The following is a 22394-nucleotide window of genomic DNA, read 5'->3' on the forward strand; positions in this document are numbered from 1 at the left end:
ACATGTGCTCCGAGGCACCGTCCGGCATGAAGGGCGCTCTATAAATGCAAGTTGTTGTGGAGACATAAAGAATGATAACTGGTGAAGTCAAAATGATGGGAAAGACGGTAGTTGGATATATCTCATCCACTGCTCAGTTACGGACCTTGTCATATGTTTTCTAGATGCTGTCTGTCACAGTGAAACTAAAGATGTGTCTGTGCGTGTTAACCTTGTGATTTCTCAACCTCAGTGTTTCTGTGGAGACCTGTAACATCTGTCTTGAGTTTGGAAATTGGTCTCACTGTAGGTGTTAATAAAAATGTCAAGCTCATTGTTCGATTGGTTCTGTGGTAGAAACTTGGCTCGAATCGATAGAGAGTGATCACAAATCAGATGATTTCCTACGCTGCCTACGTCCCACTGCTTCTAATGAGATTTCAAATAAAGGAACCCTTGAGGAACAGAACTGAGTTCAATACTGCTCAGACCAACAACAATATTAATGAGGCAGATACCTCCTGACTACAAAGATGCCTTGAATCATTCCATTGGGTCTCATTGCGCTTCCAACACTTTTTCAGGGTTTTCTTTTAAAACTATTTTCAGAACTATTTTATTAGCTCTGTCAGCACGGGGTTAAGTGACGAAGGTAGAAAACTATTACTAACAACAACCTGCAATTCTATAGCACTTTTCAAATGGAAAACATCTCCAAGCGCTTCACAGAAAAGGCACGGGAGCCTGAGCTGGCTGGGAAATAGTGTAGCAAGGTCTGAAGGCACATCAAAGAGGAAGAGAGGGAGATAGGAAGGATTTGAGGAGGGATCTTGGGAAAGAATTCCAGACAGTGAAGGAAAAGTAGCTGAATTTTTCCCCTGACTACTATTTTCTGTCAATCTACTGTTTCACATAGTCATTAAATGTGAACTTATCACATCAGAATCATTAATCCTTCAAAACCTATTATTAACATAATTGCTGTGAGCAATTGGCTGCCGCATTTCGCTCACAAAATATGCAGTCATTACACTTTCAAATTTATTCCGTGAAGCGTTTTGATATGTCTTTAAGATGTGATAAGGTGCTCTATCAAATACAAGGATTATTGTTATTATTAATATAAACTGAAATCCTAAATTAAATTCTAGCTGGTAACCAATTCCAAGATATCTGTTGTTTTGTATATAAACCACACAAACCCCTTAGGACCATTCTGGTTACCTGATCATTTGTTATTCTAAATAAAAAAGTATCAGAGATCCCCAAACTTTGCTTAGTGTTATCTTTTAAGACCATTGTCTAAACATTTTAGATCATTGCAGATGTTTGTATAATTATCAAGTTAATAATAATAACAATAAGCCTTGCCTTTGATATAACGCCTTATCGTGTCGTTGAGACGTCTCAAAGCGCTTTACAGAATATTTTGTAAAGTGGATTGACTATGGGCGAAATTCAGTCTTAATTTGAAAGCAAGTTTTCTGCAGCTTTTTCAGGAGTATTTGTTGAAAACAGGATTCCTAATTAAACCTAAATTTAAAATTTTCCATTTTAAGATAGGAAATATAATAATATAATAATCCTTGCATTTGATAGAGCGCCTTATCACGCCTTTGAAACATCTCAAAGCGCCTCACAGAATATACTGTAAAGAATTGACTGTATATTTTTTGTGGGTGATATTATATTATATTATATATTATATTGTAAAGCTGAGATCAGGAGTATTTCGGTCCTCTGAATTCCTTGATTAGATTTCAGTCTGTAACATACAACACACGATCTATTATTATATATATATAAATCACCTAAATCACTTTATTAGATTCTCGCCTGGAACCTGCTCCTCATTATCCATTATACTGTATGTAAATTATTCAGGCACAGACTCAAAATGAGATTCCAATTTTTAATTCAATCCTGGGTATCCATCATTCTATATATAATCCAAGTCAATCTATTGATTAAATCTGAGGCTCCCATCGTTCCCATGCTATTCTTCATACAAAATAATGTAACAAGGATTAATCCAGTTGTATAAGCTATTTTCCTCCCTACTCTTTGTTGCGGAATTGACTTGGTCCCCAGGCTATGCCTATGCTACGCTATGACTATCTTGTCACACAGTGCTGGAATTGTTTCACTGCACACTGTGTCAAAATGTCCTTTAAGGTCATTTCCCACAGCACCAACTCTCCTGTCCTAATTCACTGCACTGCTATCACCTGCATTGTGCTGCAATGTCATACCTTACACGTGAGTTGCCCCTAGATTTGGATTTTAGGGTTTACTGATACTTTATACATGTGTTAGTTATCCAAGGAGTCTTCCCCTCCTTATTGGCCTTTGCCAATCTGATCTGAAATGAAAAGCTATAACGTGTTCAACAACAACTGATACAACTCTAAACAAAAAGGCAAAATACTGCAGATGCTGGAAATCTGAAATAAAGACTGAAGTCGCTGGGAACACTCAGCAAGTCAGGCAGCATCTAAGGTCATCAACCTGGAATATTAACCCACTTTTCTCTCTCCATAGATGCTGCCTGACCTGCTGATATAACTCTTCCTTCCCATCCTTACCATGTAGAAATCCTTGGTCACCACTGGAGTGTTTTCCCATAGTGACACAGTGAGATCCACCTTGCGGAGGGGAATTTGATCCAGTTCACAATACACCATTCACAGGACAACAACAACAAATTACATTTGTGTACTGCCTTTCACGTCCCAAAGTACTGGACAATCAAGGATGTGCACTCGAGCTGAGGGTTATGATCAGGAGGGGTGGAGAACAGGGAGGGTGGGGGTAGGTGGGTGACCAAAGGTCCGGTCAAAGAGGAAAGTCTTGAGCCGGGCCTTGAAGGAGGCGAGGAAGGGGATGAGGAGAAGGGACTGTGGGATGGAGTTCCAAAGGACTCCAATGCATTATTACAATCATATTACCTTAATATTCAAAATATTTTAAGCTGCTACTTGAATTGAATAAAAACCCTCTATGACTCAGCTGTGACACAGCCCATAGATCCCTGCTAAATCATCTGTAAATCAGATGGTTTCCCTTACATGTGACCACCGGGGGTTGCACACATGCCAGTGAGATGGCACCCTGAGATTAGGGCATCAGCAATGCCCTGATCTCAGAGTGCCATCTCACAGGAACTGTGACGGAACCAGCTCCTGGTTATCGTACATCACTAAATGCCCCATGGTCTCACACACCTGTGCTACACTGCTTTAAAGTGGGGTCAGGGAGCGATGTGTGACAGATCTGCAGTGATTTTCCATAACAACTGATCTTCCAGGAGTATAGACTCCTCTCAATGTTCAGCTGCATCAGCTGCAGAGAGTTCTGTAACTGTAGATGCACCTGATTGTGAAATGCACTCTCCTCTGTGGAGGATGGTAGAGGGGGGGGTGGGGGGGGGGGTTTGGCTCAGATACTGTGCTCATTCCAGCATCCCACAGCCCCCCACATCCCCACCCCACAACCCCCAGTTCCTTACATCCATTCCTCCCACAAAATATACAGTCAATTCACTTTACGGCACTGTAAATTCCGTGAAGAATTTTGAGGCATCTCAACAACATGATGTATCAAATGCAAGGATTACCGTTATTATTATCCATATAGAAAAGCCACATATTCCTTTCCTTTTACTGCTGAAGTTTGTGATAAGAACATAAGAACACAAGAATTTGCTAGGAGAAAGAAGACCAAGGTCCATCTAGTTTGCCTTCCCACCATCCTGGCAGTCGCTTGACATGTCCTGTCCCAAACTATATACTTTTATGCTATCTCCCTGCGAGCTGAATAAAAGTTAACAATTTCACTAAAATTATATGTATAAGCATATGAAATATCAGCATTAAAGATAGAGACTAATTGTGGTGTGTTGTGTTTTGCCTGTGGGTTTATGTGTCATTGGAGTGTTTGTGTGTGTGTGTGTGTGGAGGGGAGAGGGGAGAGGGGGGGGGGGGGGAGGGGGGGGAGAGAGGAAAAAAATGACTCATTCTGCAGTAGAAATGAACTCAGATACTCAGAAATGAAAGCCTTAAACTTTCGTGGGTTCTGAATCCCATGAGTTCTGTGTCAATCAATAGTAATAATGCGTCAATCCATTCACAAAAAAGAGCAGAACACAACGAGCTGCTGTACTTAACTGTCAATCTGATGACTGCACTATTTGCCAGTCCCATTTTCTCTTACTCGTCAAGAGAAAAGACGCATGTATGTATATGTATATATGCATTTCCATATATGTATGTATGAATGTATATATGTATGTATGTATATATATATGAATGTATATATACATGTATGAATGTATATATGTATGTGTATATATATGTATGAATGTGTATGAATGTATATATGTATGTGTGTATATATGTATGTATGAATGTATATATATATGGCTCAGTCCCCATTTCTATGACAGCACTGTGAATATCTGAGTTCCATATTAATTACAGCTATTTTGCAATGAGAAACCCACACAGCTTTGGTGTTATAGAATGCAATAGGGGGGGTGGCAGAGGGGAAGTGATGAGCTCTCGAATTTCTGGGCTGGGTTTTTTGTTGTGTCTGTGAGAATGCGTTCTGCGTCATTGCGTATTTGTGTGGGTTTTTTTTTTAATCCTCTCGATTTCTCCCCCTATTATAAATGTGACGGCAAAGATCTGAACTGCACAAAGGAACAGCAGCTGCTGGTGCTGGAGATAGAGAGCAATCTCTGCCCCTTATATATATGTGTATGTGTGTGAGAGAGAGAGTAAGAGAGATACAGAGAGAGATACAGAGAGAGAAAGCATTTGTTTGTTTGGTGGAGACTTTTCTTTGGAGGTGGGTCAAGTACCAGCAGCTGCTTAGAGTGTCAGACCTTTTCTGGTCTGATCTGAACGCTGTATTTATATAATATATATATATATATATATATATATAATATCAATCCTTGCATCTGAAGCTCTGGGTTGCATCTAACAGTGGGAGCTGAGCATCATCCTTGGCAACTTGACTTCTTGGAAGGAGAGGAGAGAAAAAAAAAAGCCTTTCCCAATCTGTACATTGATTGAGGAGCTGAACAGAGAGAGAGAGAGAGAGAGACAGAGAGAGAGAGAGAGAGAGAGAGAGACAGAGAGAGAGAGAAAGAGAGACAGAGAGAGAGAGATAGAGAAAGAGAGTCAAAGAGAGAGAGAGATAGAGAGATAGAGAGAGAGAGGAGCTGTTGGGGTTGGTACTGGGTGCTGAGTGCATTGGTGAAGCAGGAGCTGTCCTTGGTGCTGAACACAACTGCAGAGCCACAGAAACCCTTCCCTCCCCTCTCATCTCTTTTTGGTGGTGCAGTAGGCGATGGAGCCAGGGTCAGAGCTGTACAGTGCCCCTTACGGAGAGATACATTGCCCAGACAGCGCTTACGGATCTTCTGCCATGGACACAGACACGGAAGAGGGTCATACGCCTTCCTCCAGCATCATCGTTCACTACAATGAGGAGATACTGCACAAGGTACCGTATGTTTGTTTGTTGCTTTCCGTCCGAACCTTTAATGTCAACTGTTGGAAACGGGGAATTGTGGTCAGTTTAGAGTAACGTTAGGTAAGGGGAAAAGAAAGCAGTCAAGTTCTCTCTCAGGATATTACGGCTGCTCACGCGCTCAGAGATCTTACATCTGATATAAAGAGACAAGAACCCTTGCTAATTAATCCCAGGGGGAAGAGACAATGACATTGTCCTAACTCCTTCCACATTGAGTTGTGCACCTGAGTTCCAGTCGTCCTTGAAAGACTCATTGGGAATTGGATCCAAAAGTTTGTAGAAAATTGGTGTGAATCCAATTAAAGTGACATGAGATGGATGTACAGCTTGCTCGGAAAGGGGTTTGTCTTTTGAGTTAAATTAACGTGAATGTTGTTTTATATATATATATATATTTGGTTCTTGCTGGGTTAAACAGTCGTTCTCATTGCTGCAGCATGGTGTGTTTCATCATCTGCTGCCTTGAACTCTGTTATCCTAGCCATTATCCTAGCAACTGCAACCTCACACACTAGTGAACTCCTGATACCTTGACCCTGCCTTAACTTGTCACAACCACTTGTCACTGTCAATATCCCGACTGCTTTACAATATTATAATAATAATAATCCTTGCATTTGATATCGTGCTTTTCACATTTCTAGTCGTCTCAAAGCGCTTCACAGAATATATTGTAAAGTGAATTGACTGTATATTTTGTGGGCGAAACGCGGCAGCCAATTGCGCACAGCAGCGTCCCACAAACAGTCGTGTATATTTGTGGTACTTATGTACTTGTACATATGCCTACTACGCCACTCCTGATAACTCATGCCTCAGCCCTTTCCCCTTGGAGTCATGAGTTGTCAGAAGTTAATTGCAACTCCAAATTGTGGAGTCTTGTAGCTTAGGGGTTAGAGCACTCGCCTCGCAAATGAGAGAAGCTGGGTTCAATTCCCGAGCAGGTCAATAAATTGGGCAAGTTTCCTTACTCCACATGCCTCTGTTTACCTAGCTGTAAGAAAGAACCTGGTTTTTAGCAGATTGGCGGATCGCTTTTCCGGGCGTAATAATCTCTTAAAAAAAAGATTTGGTGACTCAATCCGCAACAGTTTGTGGGACACTGGTGTGCATAATTGTCTGCCGCATTTCGCCCACAAAATACAAAGTCAATTCACTTTGCAGTATATTCTGTGAAGTGCTTTGAGATGTCTCAAAGACGTGGTGAGGCGCTATATCAAATGCAAGGACTGTTATTATTTTTATTATAATAACAATAAGTAGAAAGATTGCAGCACAAAATTTTCTTTCATTTCCCCTGTTCTTGTGATTTAAAACAATGTCCCTTTACCAAGAAGCCTGAAAGACTCCAATAGTGACAAACACTGAAACAGATGGAAAAAACATCATCTAAATTGTGTCAGTTGGGTTTTACTGATGGACATTGGTTTTGGATCCAGATGGAATTTTTTTTAAAAAAAAGGTAGACACAAATCATACAGTCACTGCACATTACAGTAAAATCCTGTAAAGCGTTTTGAAACATTTTATAACAATAATAATCCTTGCATTTTATATGGCGCTTTATCACGTCTTCGAGATGTCTGAAAGTGCTTCACAGAATATACTGTAAAGTGTAGTGACTGTGTGTTTTGTGGGGGAAACGTGGCAGCCAATTGCTCACAGCCAATTTTCCCAACATTAAGGGTGCTACATGAAATGCAAGGATTATTGTTGTTAATGGCTCTCCATGTGCATACTCCTTTAGTGCATTTGGCCAACTTTTAAATCCCTGATAGAGTATGCATTCAAATTCTAGTGGTTTCATGGTATGGTATGTAGTCACATCCCAGAAGACTTGGCATAGGTTTCATGTGATCTTTCACAGATTTATGATGGGGGGAGGGCACATCTGATCACTCTCTTATTGATCGTGAGCATCAAATATCTGTAAGTCGTGTGGGAGTTTTAACGTAGAATATTCAAACCCTGGTGGATTTATGGTGCAGTTTGCATCCAATTCCTAGTAGACTTGGCAGGGATTTCATCTGATCCTTAAGTCTTGTGGTGGGTGTACCTGCCTAAGTCCTTACTTGTGCAGTAAGGAAGGGTCCTCAACGAAAGTCCTGTAGAGTAATATTGGTTAGAGCACTCGCTTCGCAAGGGAGAGGCCCAGGGTTCGATCCCGGGCAGGGTGAAACCTTAGGCAAGTTTGCTTGCTCAACACACCACTGCTTACCTAGCTGTGAGTGGGACCCGGTTGTTGGTCGATTGGCGGATCGCTTTTAGAGAAAAAAAAATTTGGTCACTCAATCCACAACAGTTTGTGGGACACTGCTGTGCGCAATTGGCTGCTGTGTTTCACCCACAAAATTCACAGTCAATTCACTTTAAGAGGCATCTGCTTACCATGGGATCTCAGAGGCTTGGATAGATGCTGAGTTGAGCGATTAGTCTGTGGCTTTTTACACATTCTAATAATAGAATATCTGAAACTGACATACTCTTGGACTCTGATAGTTCCTGATTCGACAAAAGTCTGACAGGATTGCTGCAAACCAAGGTTGACGGATTGACTAAGCAGTTACTAATACCTGGCAATGCAATTATTCTTCTCATCTGATACTTGGAGCATAGAGATATTTCAGCATTGCAATAACTCAGTGATGTTTCCTGAGAAATTTAAGAAACGGAGGAACTATCAATTTCAATCGTCATTTCTCATAGCCTTGATCCCATGTTATCATCAAAGCCTCCATGCCATATGAGGATAGGGCAGAATAGAAAGAGATTCAATCTGCAACTAATTGCATAGAACCTGACCTGGGAGGGCTTGATGGGCAATTTAGAAGGAAGGTTATTCCATTCTATATAAAACCTGTGCTTTACCTGACCCAGAAGTACTTGTCATTGGTGTCTCACGTAAGGGCAGCTTTTCTAGTGAAAAAAAGACCAACCTATCTAGTCTATCCTCATCAAAATATCACCTTGTCATGTGATATCAAGCACATACACATGGCTGCTTCTCCTTTCCCCAACAAACAAGGAGCTGTTATTCTATCCTTTGCTTGTACATTACACTGACATAACGTACATAAGGTAGTGTAGCATCGATCCGTACCTCCTTACAAGGACTTCTTTTTACAATATATAGATTTATTATGAATAGCTGTAAATCATGTTGAAATCAATAGGGGTCTGCTATGTCTGTAGGAGGTGTATTTTTCTAGGTAATAAACAACAACAACTTGCATTTATATAGCACCCCTCACGCAGGGTAGGGTCGCAGAGCACTCCACAGTAACAAAACATGACGCCTAGCCGGGGGAGGCGGAGGTGACCATAGGCACGATCGAAGAGGAAGGTCTTCAGGTGCCACCTGAAGATGGGGAAGGTAGGAGCAAGGTGGAAGGATAGAGGAAGTGTTTTGGGGCATAGCGGCCGCGCGGTGCCAATGGTGGAACGGAGGGCATGAGGGACGTGCAGGAGGCCGGAGCCAGTCGAGTAAAGGTTGTGGGTTGTGGAGTAAGCAGGTCGGAGAGGTAGGGAGGGTGCGAGGGGATGAATGGATTTGAAAATGAGTGTGAGGATCTTGATATCCATCCGTTCAGTAATAGGGAGCCAGTGAAGCTTGGTTATAACTGGTGTGGTGGGGGTACAGAGTTTAGTGCGGGTGAGTATGCGGACAGCGGCATTTTGTATCAGCTGGATCCTGTGCATGGTGGAGCTGGGCAGACCGGCGAAGACGGCATTTGAAAAGTCACCAGGCTCCATGACTGTTAAGCGCTCCGAGATATCATCCAGCATGAAGGGTGCTATATAAATGCAAATTATTGTTGTTGTTCTGAAGGACGTAAATACAAACTTTACAAGATTGCAGATTAGAAGAAATATTCCTCCTGTAGGGCAGTAGATCTGTTATCATGATCTACCACCCTACGGAGAAGATATGGTAGATCAATAAAAGCGACCCGGATCAATATAGGTGGGGATTGAAGCTTACAGGGATAATAATGGGTGTTGTTAATTGCCACTGGGGATAAGAATTATAGGAACCTTGACATTTGAGGATCAATCAGGATAATGTTAGGATGATCCTGTATGACAGCGGTGGGGGAATGGTTAATGGGTTACCTTCACCTTTAACCTTCACATTAACCCTTTCTTGTTTCTGAGTTTTCTTAGATGTTCACTTTTCTCACACTCTTCCCAAGAAGATCTTTTATTTACACTTTTTATTTTCTTTTAACGCTCAGCCAGTGCCATCCGGGACCTACACATTAAGGATGTTTTGTAATGAAATATGCCAGGGTAGGACTTCACCATTAACAGGAGAGATATTGTTTAGTCACAAAAATGTCAACTTTCTCAGGTAACTCTATAGGAGCTGGGCATGTCCCAAAACTCTGGATCACTCCCCTGCTCCCTCACTCTCCATCTTCAAGTCGCGCCTGAAGACCTTCCTCGTCAACTATGCCTACAGTCACCTCCCCACTCCCCTGACTTGGCATCGTGCTCCGCCACTCTCAAGCGCTCTGGGAAGCTACCCTGCGTGAGGGGCGCTATATAAATACAAGTTGTCGTCGTCGTTGTTGTTGGTTGTGGGCAAATGTTTCGAAACTTGCTGAGTGAGGTGGATTTCTTCCATTGGGAGCATGATGACTGTCAGTGTGAGCATCAGACAGGGAAGGAATGGCACAGGAAAAGGAAATAGCTGAAGGAATGAAGGGGAAACTAACAGCATGTGGGCAAGAGTGAAAGTCACATTTACAGACATCTCCTAGCATCAGATGGTCAACTGTCAGCATTTGCTCACTCTCGGATCACGTACAGTCAGGATTAGGTGTCTTGTAAAGCTCCATCTATTGTGTTTCAATAACATGCCTCAATTTCAATTGCAAAAGCGCACCCATCTCACACACAAGCTCTATCCTTCATTGCTCCACATGTGAGACTTTTAAAGGAAGTTGAGTACATGGAATTAACGGTAATTCAGCTGGGTTGCAAACTGGTTTGGTGTTTGGAAGCAGAAGATGATGAGCAATGAAAATAACTCTGGATGGCAAGTATTCACAGAGATTTTCAGGACCTATTCTGGGTCCCCTGCTGTTAACACTACACAATAATCAATTGCAGGAGAGGATGTTTCTTAATATTAAATAACTACGGATGATTATCCTGTTATATGGCTAGGTGACTGGAACGGTATAAAGGAGGATTAATAGCATTCAATAAAACTAGACCAATTTATGCAATTGGGCTAAGGAAAGGCAGATGGATTTTAATGTAGCAAAGCTTTCCTGCTGTGGCTATGAAATCAAAGAATAATGTTCCAGTAACAAAGCTATTTGAACGTGAGTGGAGCTTCATTATTAATATAACTACGAAAAAAATTAAACACTATTTTAAAATGAGAACAACATTTTCTTTTTCGCAGACTAGTTTTGCTCTTTCCTTCGAGGCAAAAAAAAAGTATCTCAGGTGCCACTATGGAGCGGGGAGATGTGTGAGATCTCAGAGCTTTCATTCCTCTCTTCCCAATCTTCACAACAGTACAGACCACCCCCCCACCCCACCCCGCCTCAACCACCCAGTACTGGCAGAGCCCATTCCCCTCTCACCAATAGTAAAGTCCACACTCTTTCAGCATTGACAAGGTTTCCTGTTAGCATAAGGCGGCAGCCTGTTGCTGAAACCATTATGCCATTGTCAACCATCAGGTCCTGGCACAGAGAAGCGTGAAACAGCTGAATACAATATGGAGTTGAACATCATTTGCCTGAAGGCAAAAAGCAGCCAGTCATACAGTATTTCTCATTAAACCACTAACCCTTTCAGTGCCACATTTCAATAGCGCTGTAAGTAAATCTCATTCTCAATGGATTTACATAGAAGCCCATGAACAAGAGGAGGACATTCAGTCCATTTAGCTTGTTCTGCCATTTTATTAGATTGTATCTGATCCTTTAATCCCATTTCCTCCCTTTCTCCTTAATCCATATTATCCTTACTTTCGAAATATTTATCCAAGTCATTTTTAAACATCCTAATCAACTCTGCATTTGCAGCCATCTGGGGCAGTGCACTCTATATTCGCACAAGCCTTTGGATGAGGAAATATATATATGATCTCACTTCAAACCGGTTAAGATCATGTACCCTCATTATTCCCCTCATTATTTTTAACCCCTTAATCAGATGAATCCTTTGACCTCTTCAGTTTACATATACATAGTCTATGTGTTCCTGTACATGACCAATGCAACAATGGCCCAATGCCTTATTTTCATGTCCTGTTTAATAACTCTTGTTGCGCTTCAGGGACTAGACCAGGTCCCCTTCAACAAGACAGTGGATGTGTCAGATGTGCATCCAAGCTGCAGAACATTGGCTGCCGTCCAGACAGGTTTATAGGTTGATTCATAGAAGCCAACCTTTCCTTGTCCAAAATACTGTACAAGATGGACAGCAAGTAGCACACACGCTACACAGCTGTATTTGCTCATAGTTCTGCTCGACTTGCGGTTTAAGCTTATCTAAGAGCGTCACAAACCGATTATTGCTGCTGTTATTGCTTTCTGTTGATTGAGTGAAATAACGTGGCTTTGGTACCCATACTTCCACGAAGAAATACACAGTCACTGCGCTTCACAGTGAATCCTGGCAAGAGCTTTGAGTCATCCTCCTGATATGAAAAGAGCTAAAGCAGCAGTGCTAGGATTATTATTGTTATTAAATTATTTTCAAGGTTTCTAGGTTTGTTATTGTTGTTTGTTATGGTTTGACTCCTTTACTCTCTTTTCTGAACAACAGATATCCAACATACTAATTTTTTCCACTCAGTTATATCTCAATCGGCTGAAATCAAACAGCCTCCGTGAAAAGATTCAGCGTTTATTGGCTGTAAGATTTAATAATAATAATAATAATCCTTGCATTTGACATAGCACCTCATCACATCTTTTGAGATGTCTCAAAGCATGTCACAGAATATAATATACTATGAAGTGAATTGAATGTATATTTTGTGGGCCAAACGTGGCAGCCAATTGCGCTCAGCAGGTCTTGAGACCGGCCTTGAAGGAAGAAAGAGAGGAAGCGGCGAAGGCACTGGGGGCTAGAGTTCCAGAGCCAAAGATCCCAGGTCCTCTCTCTTGCGAGGCGAGTGCTCTGACCACTAACGACTCAACAAAGAGTGGTAGGATTAGGGGAGTGGGGAGGAGTGGGGGGATGAGAGAGGGGGATAAAAGAAAACCAAGATAACAAGGCAAAGAATGGCTTAAATCCAGCCCCATATTAGATACAGTCAGTTGATTTCCTTTGGTTTGACAATTCAAAGTATTTGTGTGAAGTGGTGGTGGTTGGGGGAAGGGAGGGGAGGTCAGAGGCCATTGCGGGGAAGTTTACACAGAAACAGCAAGGATACTCTCTTTGTCTACCCCTACCATCATAGCAACCGTGTGCTTTGCTTTTCAGAGCAAATAAGATCTGAAAAGAAACCAGAATGGAGAAAGGGCAATTAAAATGCACATCATTCACGTCACTGCCTTCAGTGGCAGATGGAAGGTTAGAATTGGCCACGTCCTCAACTCAGTCACTCACTCACCACAAACACAACCACCCACGGTTCAGAACTGCCTCAAAGTCGGGCATTATGGTGCCCCGGTGTGTCACGTAGGTGTGTGAGCCCGTCATCTCCTGAACACTCTAGTTTTCTGCTCTGTGCCGAGCAGGAGAGTCAAATGGAGCTTGGCATCTCCCCATAAGGGAGGCAGGCAGGCAATGTTGGAAAGGCTCTCGCTCAGCTACCAGGGGAGTTGGAGGGTAGCGTGTTGTTGAGTTGGTTTTCTGACTCAAGTGTGAGACCTGGGTTCGATTCCCAGCAGGGTGAAATGTTGAGCAAGTTTCCTTACTACACGCACCTCTTTTTAACCTATTAGTAAGCAGGAATCCGGCTGTTAGTCGATTAACAATTCCTTCAATTTTTTTAAAATTGGTCATTTCAATCCACGAATGTTCGTGGGACGCTGCTGTGCGCAATTGGCTGCCGCATTTCACCCACAAAATATACAGTCAATTCAGTTTACAGTATATCCTGTGAAGCGCTTTGAGACGTCTCAAAGACGTGATAAGGCGCTGTATCAAATGCAAGCATTATTGTTATTATTATTATTATCTCTGAGGAGGAAGTGGAAATTCAAATTGAATTAAAAAATGTCGGGTTGGGTGGCCTCAGCGAACTTTTGTGACCCTACTGCTCCGGCCACTCCCTCCGTTCAGCAAAGCCTGGCCTGTTTCACATCCCCCTTCCCCCCATCAGTAGGTGAGCCTTTAGCTAGTCTCCCCCCCACTACCTGGAACTCCATCCTGTGATAAGGCACTATATCAAATGCAAGGATTATTGACTTTTGGATCCCTGACTGTCCAGCGCCTTGGGACGTCTTCATGACGTGAAAGGCGCTATACAAATGTAATTTGTCGTTGTTGTCATTATTATTGATTAATATTCATGAGTTCCCCCTTTTGTGCAGTAAAGGCAATGTTTGCAAGGCAGGCAATTAGCCAGCCGAGCCAAGGACTGAGGGCATTGGTCCCAGCTGATTCGTTTCTTCAGATCACATATGACAGGATCAATCTGATGAGAAGAATTACTGCCCAAGATCCTTTTTTAATGGGAGAGTGAGACTGCTAGCCAAACAAATTTGGTTTAATAAAGAGGACAATAAAAACGGCTCCTTGTAGGTTTGTAACAATAGTTCCATCAATACACTAAAAGCTGCTTTCACAGGATATACTGAGCTGAGAACAAAAATTGATCTTTGTATCAGGGATACTTCATAAACCTGCAGAACTATCACAGACTTAAAGTTCGCAGCGCGTCCAGCAGAGAGATATATTACAAGAATTCTGTGTAAGGCTTCGGGACCACATCACTCCCACCCTCGCTCGCCTCCACTGGCTCCCCATCCCCCAGAGGATTGATTTCAAGATCCTCATCCTCACCTACAAGGCCATTCACGGCCTTGCTCCCTCCTACCTCTCCAACCTACTATCCCCTACCTACCTGCCCGTACCCTCCGTTCCTCTGGCTCCGGTCTGCTCCACGTCCCCCGCCCCAACCGCCCTACTATCGGTGGTCGGGCCTTCAGCCTCTCAGCCCCGAGGCTCTGGAACTCCATCCCCAGTGCCTTCGCCTTGCTTCCTCCCTTTCCTCCTTCAAGGCCGGTCTCAAAACCTTTCTCTTTGACCGTGCCTTCAGCTCCCCTCTCGACTCTCTTCCTCCTCCTCGCTCCCTCCCTTCCCTCCCCTCACCCTGACCATTTCCCCCTCCTCTCTCCCTCCCTTCCCTCCCCTCACCCTGACCATTTCCCCCCTGCTCGGGTCATGACCCAACTGTGCAGCGCCTTGGGACGTCCTCCTGACGTGAAAGGCGCTCTATAAATGGAATCTTGTTGTTGTTGTTGTTGTAAGGGTGTATCAGAGAGTTCTACAGTGAAGAGTGTAGGGTGTATCATAGGGTGTTACAAGGAGGTATATAATGTAATAATAATCATTGTCCTTGAATTTGTTACAGCGTATTATCACATCATTGAGATATCTCAAAGGGCTTCACAGAATATACTGTAAAGTGAATTGACTGTGTATTTTGTGGGTGGAATTGGGGGATTAGGGTATGTCAGCGAGTGTTACAGTGAAGGATTCGGGTATATCAGATAGTGTTAAAGAGTGAAGTATTGGGATATGTTCGAGTGTTACCGTGAGGTATTGGAGGTATGTCAGAGAGTGTTACAGTGAGCAGCAAGCGGAAAGTGTTGCAATGAGAACTGTATTTTAGGCTTAGCACCGCATCTGTGCGACTGAACTGTGGCTGGAACAGTTGGTGGTGGTGTGTTTGTAGCCAGCTCGGGTCCCTTTGTGACAGATGACAGAGTCATTAATTTTACGAAATGCTAATAATTATGTTTATGGATGATGTGAGCTTCAGGGACAGATTAATATGCTGTAATTTACAATGCTAACTGGTCCCTGTGGTCAAACTGAGCTTTAACTAAGTTTGTCGGTCTTTGCAGACCTAACAGAGGGACTTTGTGGCCTCACCATCCATTACAGGCCTGAATAAAATGCTGCTGCCACTATAGTAACGAGCCGTATATTTATTCTGGGAGCAGAAATTCCTAAATAAAAGAGGAAATCTTATTATTTAGTTGTCTGGTATACGTTAGGATAGAGATTAGATCAAGAAGGAATTCTTGATCTAAAATTGGTGATCTTGGTGATAAGTGTGTATGTTCCCCAAAAAGTTTTTCCAGAGTTTTTAACTTAGAGGTGAGTGTTCTACCGAGTCTAGGAGGGGCATGGGGGTGAACTCCATCAAACAATTTTTGCAAGCTATTCGACAATGGGATTTGAGGCCATCGTATCCAAACCTGATCTGGGCCTCACCTGATTTTCCAGACTAGAACCATGGCTGATGTTTCCCTTCCTAGACCAGAGGCACTGAGGACAAACATTGCTCCATCTGAGGTCAGCTAATTTGTGTCAGCCTGGCTCAGTTGGTCGCACTCTCGCCCCTGAGTCAGAAGGTTGTAGATTCAAGCTCCACATCTGGACTTGGAACTCATATAGTCTAGGCTGACTCCAATGCAGTGCTCAGACTGTATTGTATTGTTGGAGGTCTTTCAGATGGGGCATTAAATCGAGGTCCGGTCTGCCTGTTCAGGTGGACATTAAAGATCCCATGGCCCTATTCAAAAAGGGTAGGGAGTTTCTCCCAGTGTCCTGGCTGATAGTCCCACAGATAAAATTGGTCCTTCATTTCATGACTGTTCGTGGGACGCTGTTGTTCACACATGGGTTGCCACGTTTGTTCGCTCAAAAAACAGTCGCTTCATTTTACATTATATCCTATGAAGCACTTTGAGACATCCTCCCAACATGCAAGGCGCTACAGCAAATGTAAGAATTACCATTATTGTTAATAATAATCTACCACAAACCAGGACTTAAACCATTCCATGTCTGTATGACTGAACACTGCACTTAGGCAGCAATTCAGTAATTCACTAATCAGCATTTAACAAATAGATTAAACATCTTTTCTACTTTCACTAACTCAGAGCAGCAGGATAGTGGATTAAGGGAATATTCAACCCTTGTCCTACAGCGCTGCGAGATGCTACCCTGTGTGAAGGGCGCTTGTTGCTGTTATACAATGCTATCCTCGGCTAAGCACAGTTCCTCCCTTGCTATTCATCCTGTCATTGTGCCAGCGTCACCATCTGCTCCTTGGCATTGTATTTTGGAAAGAAAGCTGCAGGGTTTAGAGACTGGATGATACAGCGGGTGAAAACAATGCCCTTTCACCTCTGGAACCTGACTTCAATCCACCAAGACAACCCCCACCCCCACTGATGCTTCACCCATGTGTGTGATGTCTTTGTGGCGTGGGAGGTCGGGTGTTGCTATGGCAGGGCTGTACATCTTCTCAGTAAGAGTTATGCTTCGCTGTACATTGTGCGTCAAACAAAGGATGGTCGTATAAATGCAACTGAAACATATGTGCGTGTACGTCAATTGACTCACTTGCTTTGAAACTATTCAAACCCTCAGTGTTACAAAGAGCAATGTTTGGAGAAGTTTCCATCGGTCACCCTTCTAACGCAAGGTATAAGCCTCTATAATAATAATAATCAGAATAATAATCCTTAGATTTGATATAGGGCATTATCACCTCTATGAGGAACAAATATCATCTAGATCTATTTATGTAGCTCAGAGCTTTGCTACAAAATACACAGTCACTACACATTACGATAAATCCTATGATGTCTTGCCGATGTGAAAGGCGCTTTATCGAATGTAAGAATTATTGAGGATTATTTTATTTTGGAGCATCCAGAATGAGGCACATTGTTGAATTCAGTCTCACCTTTGAAGTCTGTTTACTGCAGTTCTTAAAGGAAACTTAGAGAAAACTGTTTTCAAAATTGAGACTGTATTTAAGCGTTTGTCAAACTCTGGGGATGCTTTGAATTTCTGAGAAAATAGAATGAATCTGGACCCAAGTGGAGTTTCTACCTCTGTGGTCGGGCTGATATTCATGACCTCTGCCTTCAATCATCGTGTTTTCCTGAGCATCTAGTACTGTAACTAGGATGGTGGATCGCAGATATAAATTGCAGTTCCTAGTTTTTTTTTTAATTGAGCAAAGGGATCACCCTGGAAACTTGAGACAAACTGGAGTTACACAGGTGAGTCTCTCTTCTCTCGTTAACCAGAACCTTAGCTGACAGATCGTGGCTCAGAAGTATCTTTGCCAGTGAGGAGTCCATCAAACATTTGTAAACAGTAAATAGTCTTTACAGAATTCAGGCAGCTGTTGTCTGCCTCTTTGGCTCGGTAATCTCTTCCGCTAAACTAACTCCGAAGTGACATGCCTGGCAATGGAATGTTGGAATCGAGCCAGCCCTCTGTGGTGGTCTCGGTAGTCCGGTTCCTGAGCCAGGCGGGTCTGTAGCACTCTAGGGCACCGCAGACGACAGCACAGCCAGCCTAGCCTGGATTTGAAGGGCAGACCATTCAACTCTGATGGTGAGAGAATCCGTCAGTGGTGAGGGAATGAGCATGTTCTCCTCCACACGGAAGCTCGTGAGCTCCAAGATGGAGAGTTATAAGCAGGATAGAGCAGACAACCAGCCACATGGTTAGCCTGGTGACTTTTCACCTCTGTTTTCAAGAGGAAAAGAGGGTGCAAGTCAAAGGGATTTGGGGATACAGCTCAAGAGAGCAGGAGCCAAGTGGATGATGGTTTGGTCACTGGTGGTGGGACAGAGGGAGCAAGCCGAGGTTATTTAACCATTGGAGTTATCAGAGATATCTGTGCTCCTACCCTCAGCTCTTGCACTCACCCCCTCCACTTGTCTCCTCGTCTAGACAGCCTAAACGTAATGGAGAGCATGCTATGTGGGCATACTCATTCTGCAGTCCAAGCAACAGTGCCTCAATTGATCTTCGCATGTGTTCTGCTGAGCTGGGCATCTACAAGTATTAACGCACTCTGTTGCCTTGTAAAGAAATGCTATTGTTTGGAATGGTACAACCTTTCCTTTGTTCTGCCCAACTGCACCTCACCTGATAACATGTTGGCATTCGTTACTAGTATTGAGGGTAATTGTGACTTGCTGGCTACTTAAACACATTAAACTCCATATCCATATCCAGCCATATCTACATAGAGTGACACAGTATGGAAACACGACCATTTGGCCTGCTGTATAGACATCAGGAGCCGGGTAACCCTGGTGGATTGTTTCCCTTCTTGGGGCTTTCTGACAATTTTATTGGATAAATTAGCTGCTGCGTTTCTTCCACAAAAATAGTCAATCCACTTTACAATAGATACTGTGAAGTGTTATATAGTTTGGGACATGACATGCCAAGTGACTGCCAGGATGGTTGGAAGGTGAATTAGATGGACCGTGGTCTTCTTTCGCCGAGCAAATTCTTATGTTCTTATTCGAAAGCGAATTTACCTCCCAACCGCGGGATAGGGCGCAATATCAAGTGCAAGGATTATTATTATTATTCTTGATTAGAATTACTCACATCATGCTGCGATCCAAAACAAGAATCCATTACAGCCAACTGTGCAACAAACCAACGTGGAGGTGTACAATATTGTCTCAAACTATCCTCCTTCAGGCCACAGGAGACACCAGACTCATCCAGTTAGGGGGCTGTGTTGGCATTAGTGACTCAGGTTATCGCACTCTCACTCAGAGGGAGATGTGTAACACTGAGCGACTTGAACCTTCTCCCCACATTCAACTCAAATCCAGTGGAGTTAAGAATGAGTTTGAGAGTCAAAGAGTCAAAGTGGCGATCAAAGGATCCACATCAGTCCTTTATGTGCTGCACCGCAGCAGAGGCAAAGCTGTGTTGCTCGTCTCAAGGTGCGGAAAGAAGAGATTTCTTCAGACTAAACTGATTCCTGTTCTTTGCTTAGAAGGTTAATTCAGCAGTCTTAGCTTCCCAAACGAGTGTTGACATGTTAATGGGCCCTGGTATAGTCTTAGATAATAAGCAGTCCTTGAATTATTAAGCGTTCGTGCCATCACTGACCTGGACTTGGCAGTCAAACTTTCTAAGGTTATTTTCCTCTGTTTTGTTCCTGTTGTAAAATCATTGATAACTGCTATTCATGTTATTGTGGAGTAAGTATGGCGAATTCACCTCCCAACCCCCATCCCCGTGAGCTTATGAATAAATGGAATGCAATCTTACAATTATAATTTAGATTTGCATTTATACATTTATAATGATTCATATTTTAAAATCGCATTATACTTGATTAAAAGCGAAATTTTCTGAACTCACTACATGGATCAGAATAGTTAATGAGCCCACAATGATGAATTTACTGTTCTGTATGAAGCAGCATTTTTGGTGCCTTCACATCCCACATGGGAGAAACGTTGCACATGTCATTTAGGTTAGATTTTTGTTTTGTCATAAGACACAATGGTTACCAGGGTCTTGCTACAAAACCTGTTGGAATGATGTATGTCTGAAATCATAACAAAAAGCAAAAGATTCCTTGATGGGCTCAGTATTAGGGTTTTAATACTTGGGCTTACGATGGGCTTAATACTCCAGTATTAGGTGAACTCTGAGACTTTATAAGGATCCCAGGTGGTCAGTCTGAATCAACAGCAGCATTAAAACAATTGTGGGATAGGTGGGAGAATCTGGGGAGGAGACTGATTGGACAGTCAGGAGACCCTCTATGTTTCCTTTTGAGTGTGAATTCAGTGGATCCCCAAAATAATTGGGTCACTCAATCCACAACTGTTTGTGGGGCACTGCCGTGCACAGTAGGCTGCCACGTTTAGCCCCCAAATACAGTCAATTCACTTTACAGTATTTGCTGTGAAGCAGTTTGAGACGTCTCGAAGACGTGATAAGGTGTCATTATCAAATGTAAGGATTATTATGATTACCTCAAAATGAGATGATGTCCATTCAACCCTTTCAGTAATGAATTCCAATTTATGCCTTCGTTTCTCCCCCCCCTCCACAGACTATCCTGGTGGGCGACAGTGGTGTTGGGAAGACGTCTCTGCTGGTGCAGTTTGACCAAGGAAAGTTCATCCCGGGATCGTTCTCCGCCACGGTGGGGATTGGTTTCACAGTAAGTGCCTGGCTGCGGAGCCTGCTGTCAGCTTTGACTTACTGACTGGGCTGCAACCCACACGAGTGGCTCACTGACAAAATGATGTGTGGCAACTCATAAATACTGAACCATTGTTATGTGGACGACACTGTGTGTCTGGACCTTGCAGATTGTGTAATCGGGGAGACTATTGTAACCAGCTCCGTGCGGAAGAGAATTAAACCGACCCGCGGTTGAGAAATGAAGCTCATCTTTTGAGATTTATGCTGTATTTAGTTTACGAAGCAGAGGCCTGAATTTCCAGCGCAGTCTCACGCGATTGAACTATTTTGCCCTTAAAATGTAAAATCAGGAATTGTGGAAAATTCTTAAATTCAGTTCTACGCTGGAAGCCATTCTTCAGTGTTTCTGAAAGGGACTGGCTTTCGAATGAAAATGATAATAATCCTTACATTTATCGACGTGATCACCTTTTCACGTCGATAAAACATCTCAAAGCGCTTTGCAGGACTGTAAGGTGCAATGGACGATGTAATAATAATCCCTCCAAAAAAAACAATAATAAATTGGTCATTTTCAATCTACGACTGTTTGTGGGACACTGTAGTGCGCAATTGGCTGCCGCGTTCGCCCACAAATATGCAGTCAATTCACTTTACAGTATATTCTGTGAAGCGCGTTGGGACGTCGAGAAGACGTGAAAAGCGCTATATCAAATGCAAGGATTATTATTATTATTATTTGTAGGTATATTTCTGACAATTGTACGCAATCCATTATTTTGTTAGGACAAAATGCGGGATTGTTGGGCTTCTGTGTGATGTTCTACAGGCGGGAACAACGACATCAACTTGCATTTTTATAGTGCCTTACACGTCGGGAGGATGTCCGAAGGTGTTAGTGATCCGCCCTAAAGTTGGTGGTTGGGATCAGGAGGGGTGGAGGGCGGGGAGGGTAAGGCTAGGAGGGTGACCGAAGGCACGGTCAAAGAGCAGGGTCTTGAGATGGGTCTTGAAGGAGGCAAGGGACAAGGCGAGGTGGAGGGGCTTGGGATGGAGTTCCGGAGGGTGGGTGCAGAGAGGCTGAAGGGCCGCTTGTCAATGGTGGGGTGGGCAAGGTGCTATATAAGTGTTTAAATTTGTATTGTATTGTTTTGCAGTCTTAGACCAGGTGAACTTTTGAGCGCCTGGTACTTTCAAACCGCCTCCCCCTTCCCCCGGGTCTATTAGATAGAGAGGAAAATAAAGTTGTGTAATGTTGACTGATCTCTCTATCGTGCACTAATTTGCTCAGCCGCTGCCCACTGCTGTGATAATTCCCATTCTGTCTCTGGTTGTCAGAAGTGAAAGATTGAGGTCTGAGGCAGCAGTGGATTAGCTGTGTAGAGAGAAATGTGCAAACGTAGACAGTGATGGGGAGGAGATTTGCAGCTGATTAATTATGCAATCAGAGTTTGCTTCAAAGTTACAGCTTCTGACTTAAATTACCCAGGATTTCATGCTCTGGGACCGACAATAGAATCACAAGAAGCTCCATCTAAACACTTTGCAAAGGCCTGGAAGGATCGTGTGAAGAGGGATATCTTAGCCTGCCGTGCACATCATAAAAGGGAAATATCTCCAAAAGAAATGGCGATGAACTTGAAACGTGTCTCCTTCTGTCTGCACAATCCGCAGGAGATTTTTGATGTTGAAGATTTGAGCCCTGAAAGTTGCAGCTGACA

At 43.0% G+C, this 22394-nt stretch overlaps 1 protein-coding gene across 1 annotated transcript in view; it reads left to right on the top strand.

The window, feature by feature from the left end:
- Positions 1 to 5180: 5180 nt before the first annotated feature.
- The window catches only part of LOC121848074 (ras-related protein Rab-26-like), a 49520-nt gene continuing 32306 nt past the window's right edge, over positions 5181 to 22394 (top strand). Inside the window, exons 1-2 of the mRNA XM_042342567.1 lie at positions 5181 to 5490; positions 20579 to 20689. Of these exons, the coding sequence (XP_042198501.1) occupies positions 5335 to 5490; positions 20579 to 20689 (267 nt within the window). The 5' untranslated portion in view covers positions 5181 to 5334. The remainder of the gene's footprint in view (positions 5491 to 20578; positions 20690 to 22394) is intronic.

The sequence above is a fragment of the Callorhinchus milii genome, unplaced genomic scaffold, assembly GCF_018977255.1.
Source record: "Callorhinchus milii isolate IMCB2004 unplaced genomic scaffold, IMCB_Cmil_1.0 Scaffold20, whole genome shotgun sequence".
NCBI classification, from domain to species: Eukaryota; Metazoa; Chordata; class Chondrichthyes; order Chimaeriformes; family Callorhinchidae; genus Callorhinchus; species Callorhinchus milii.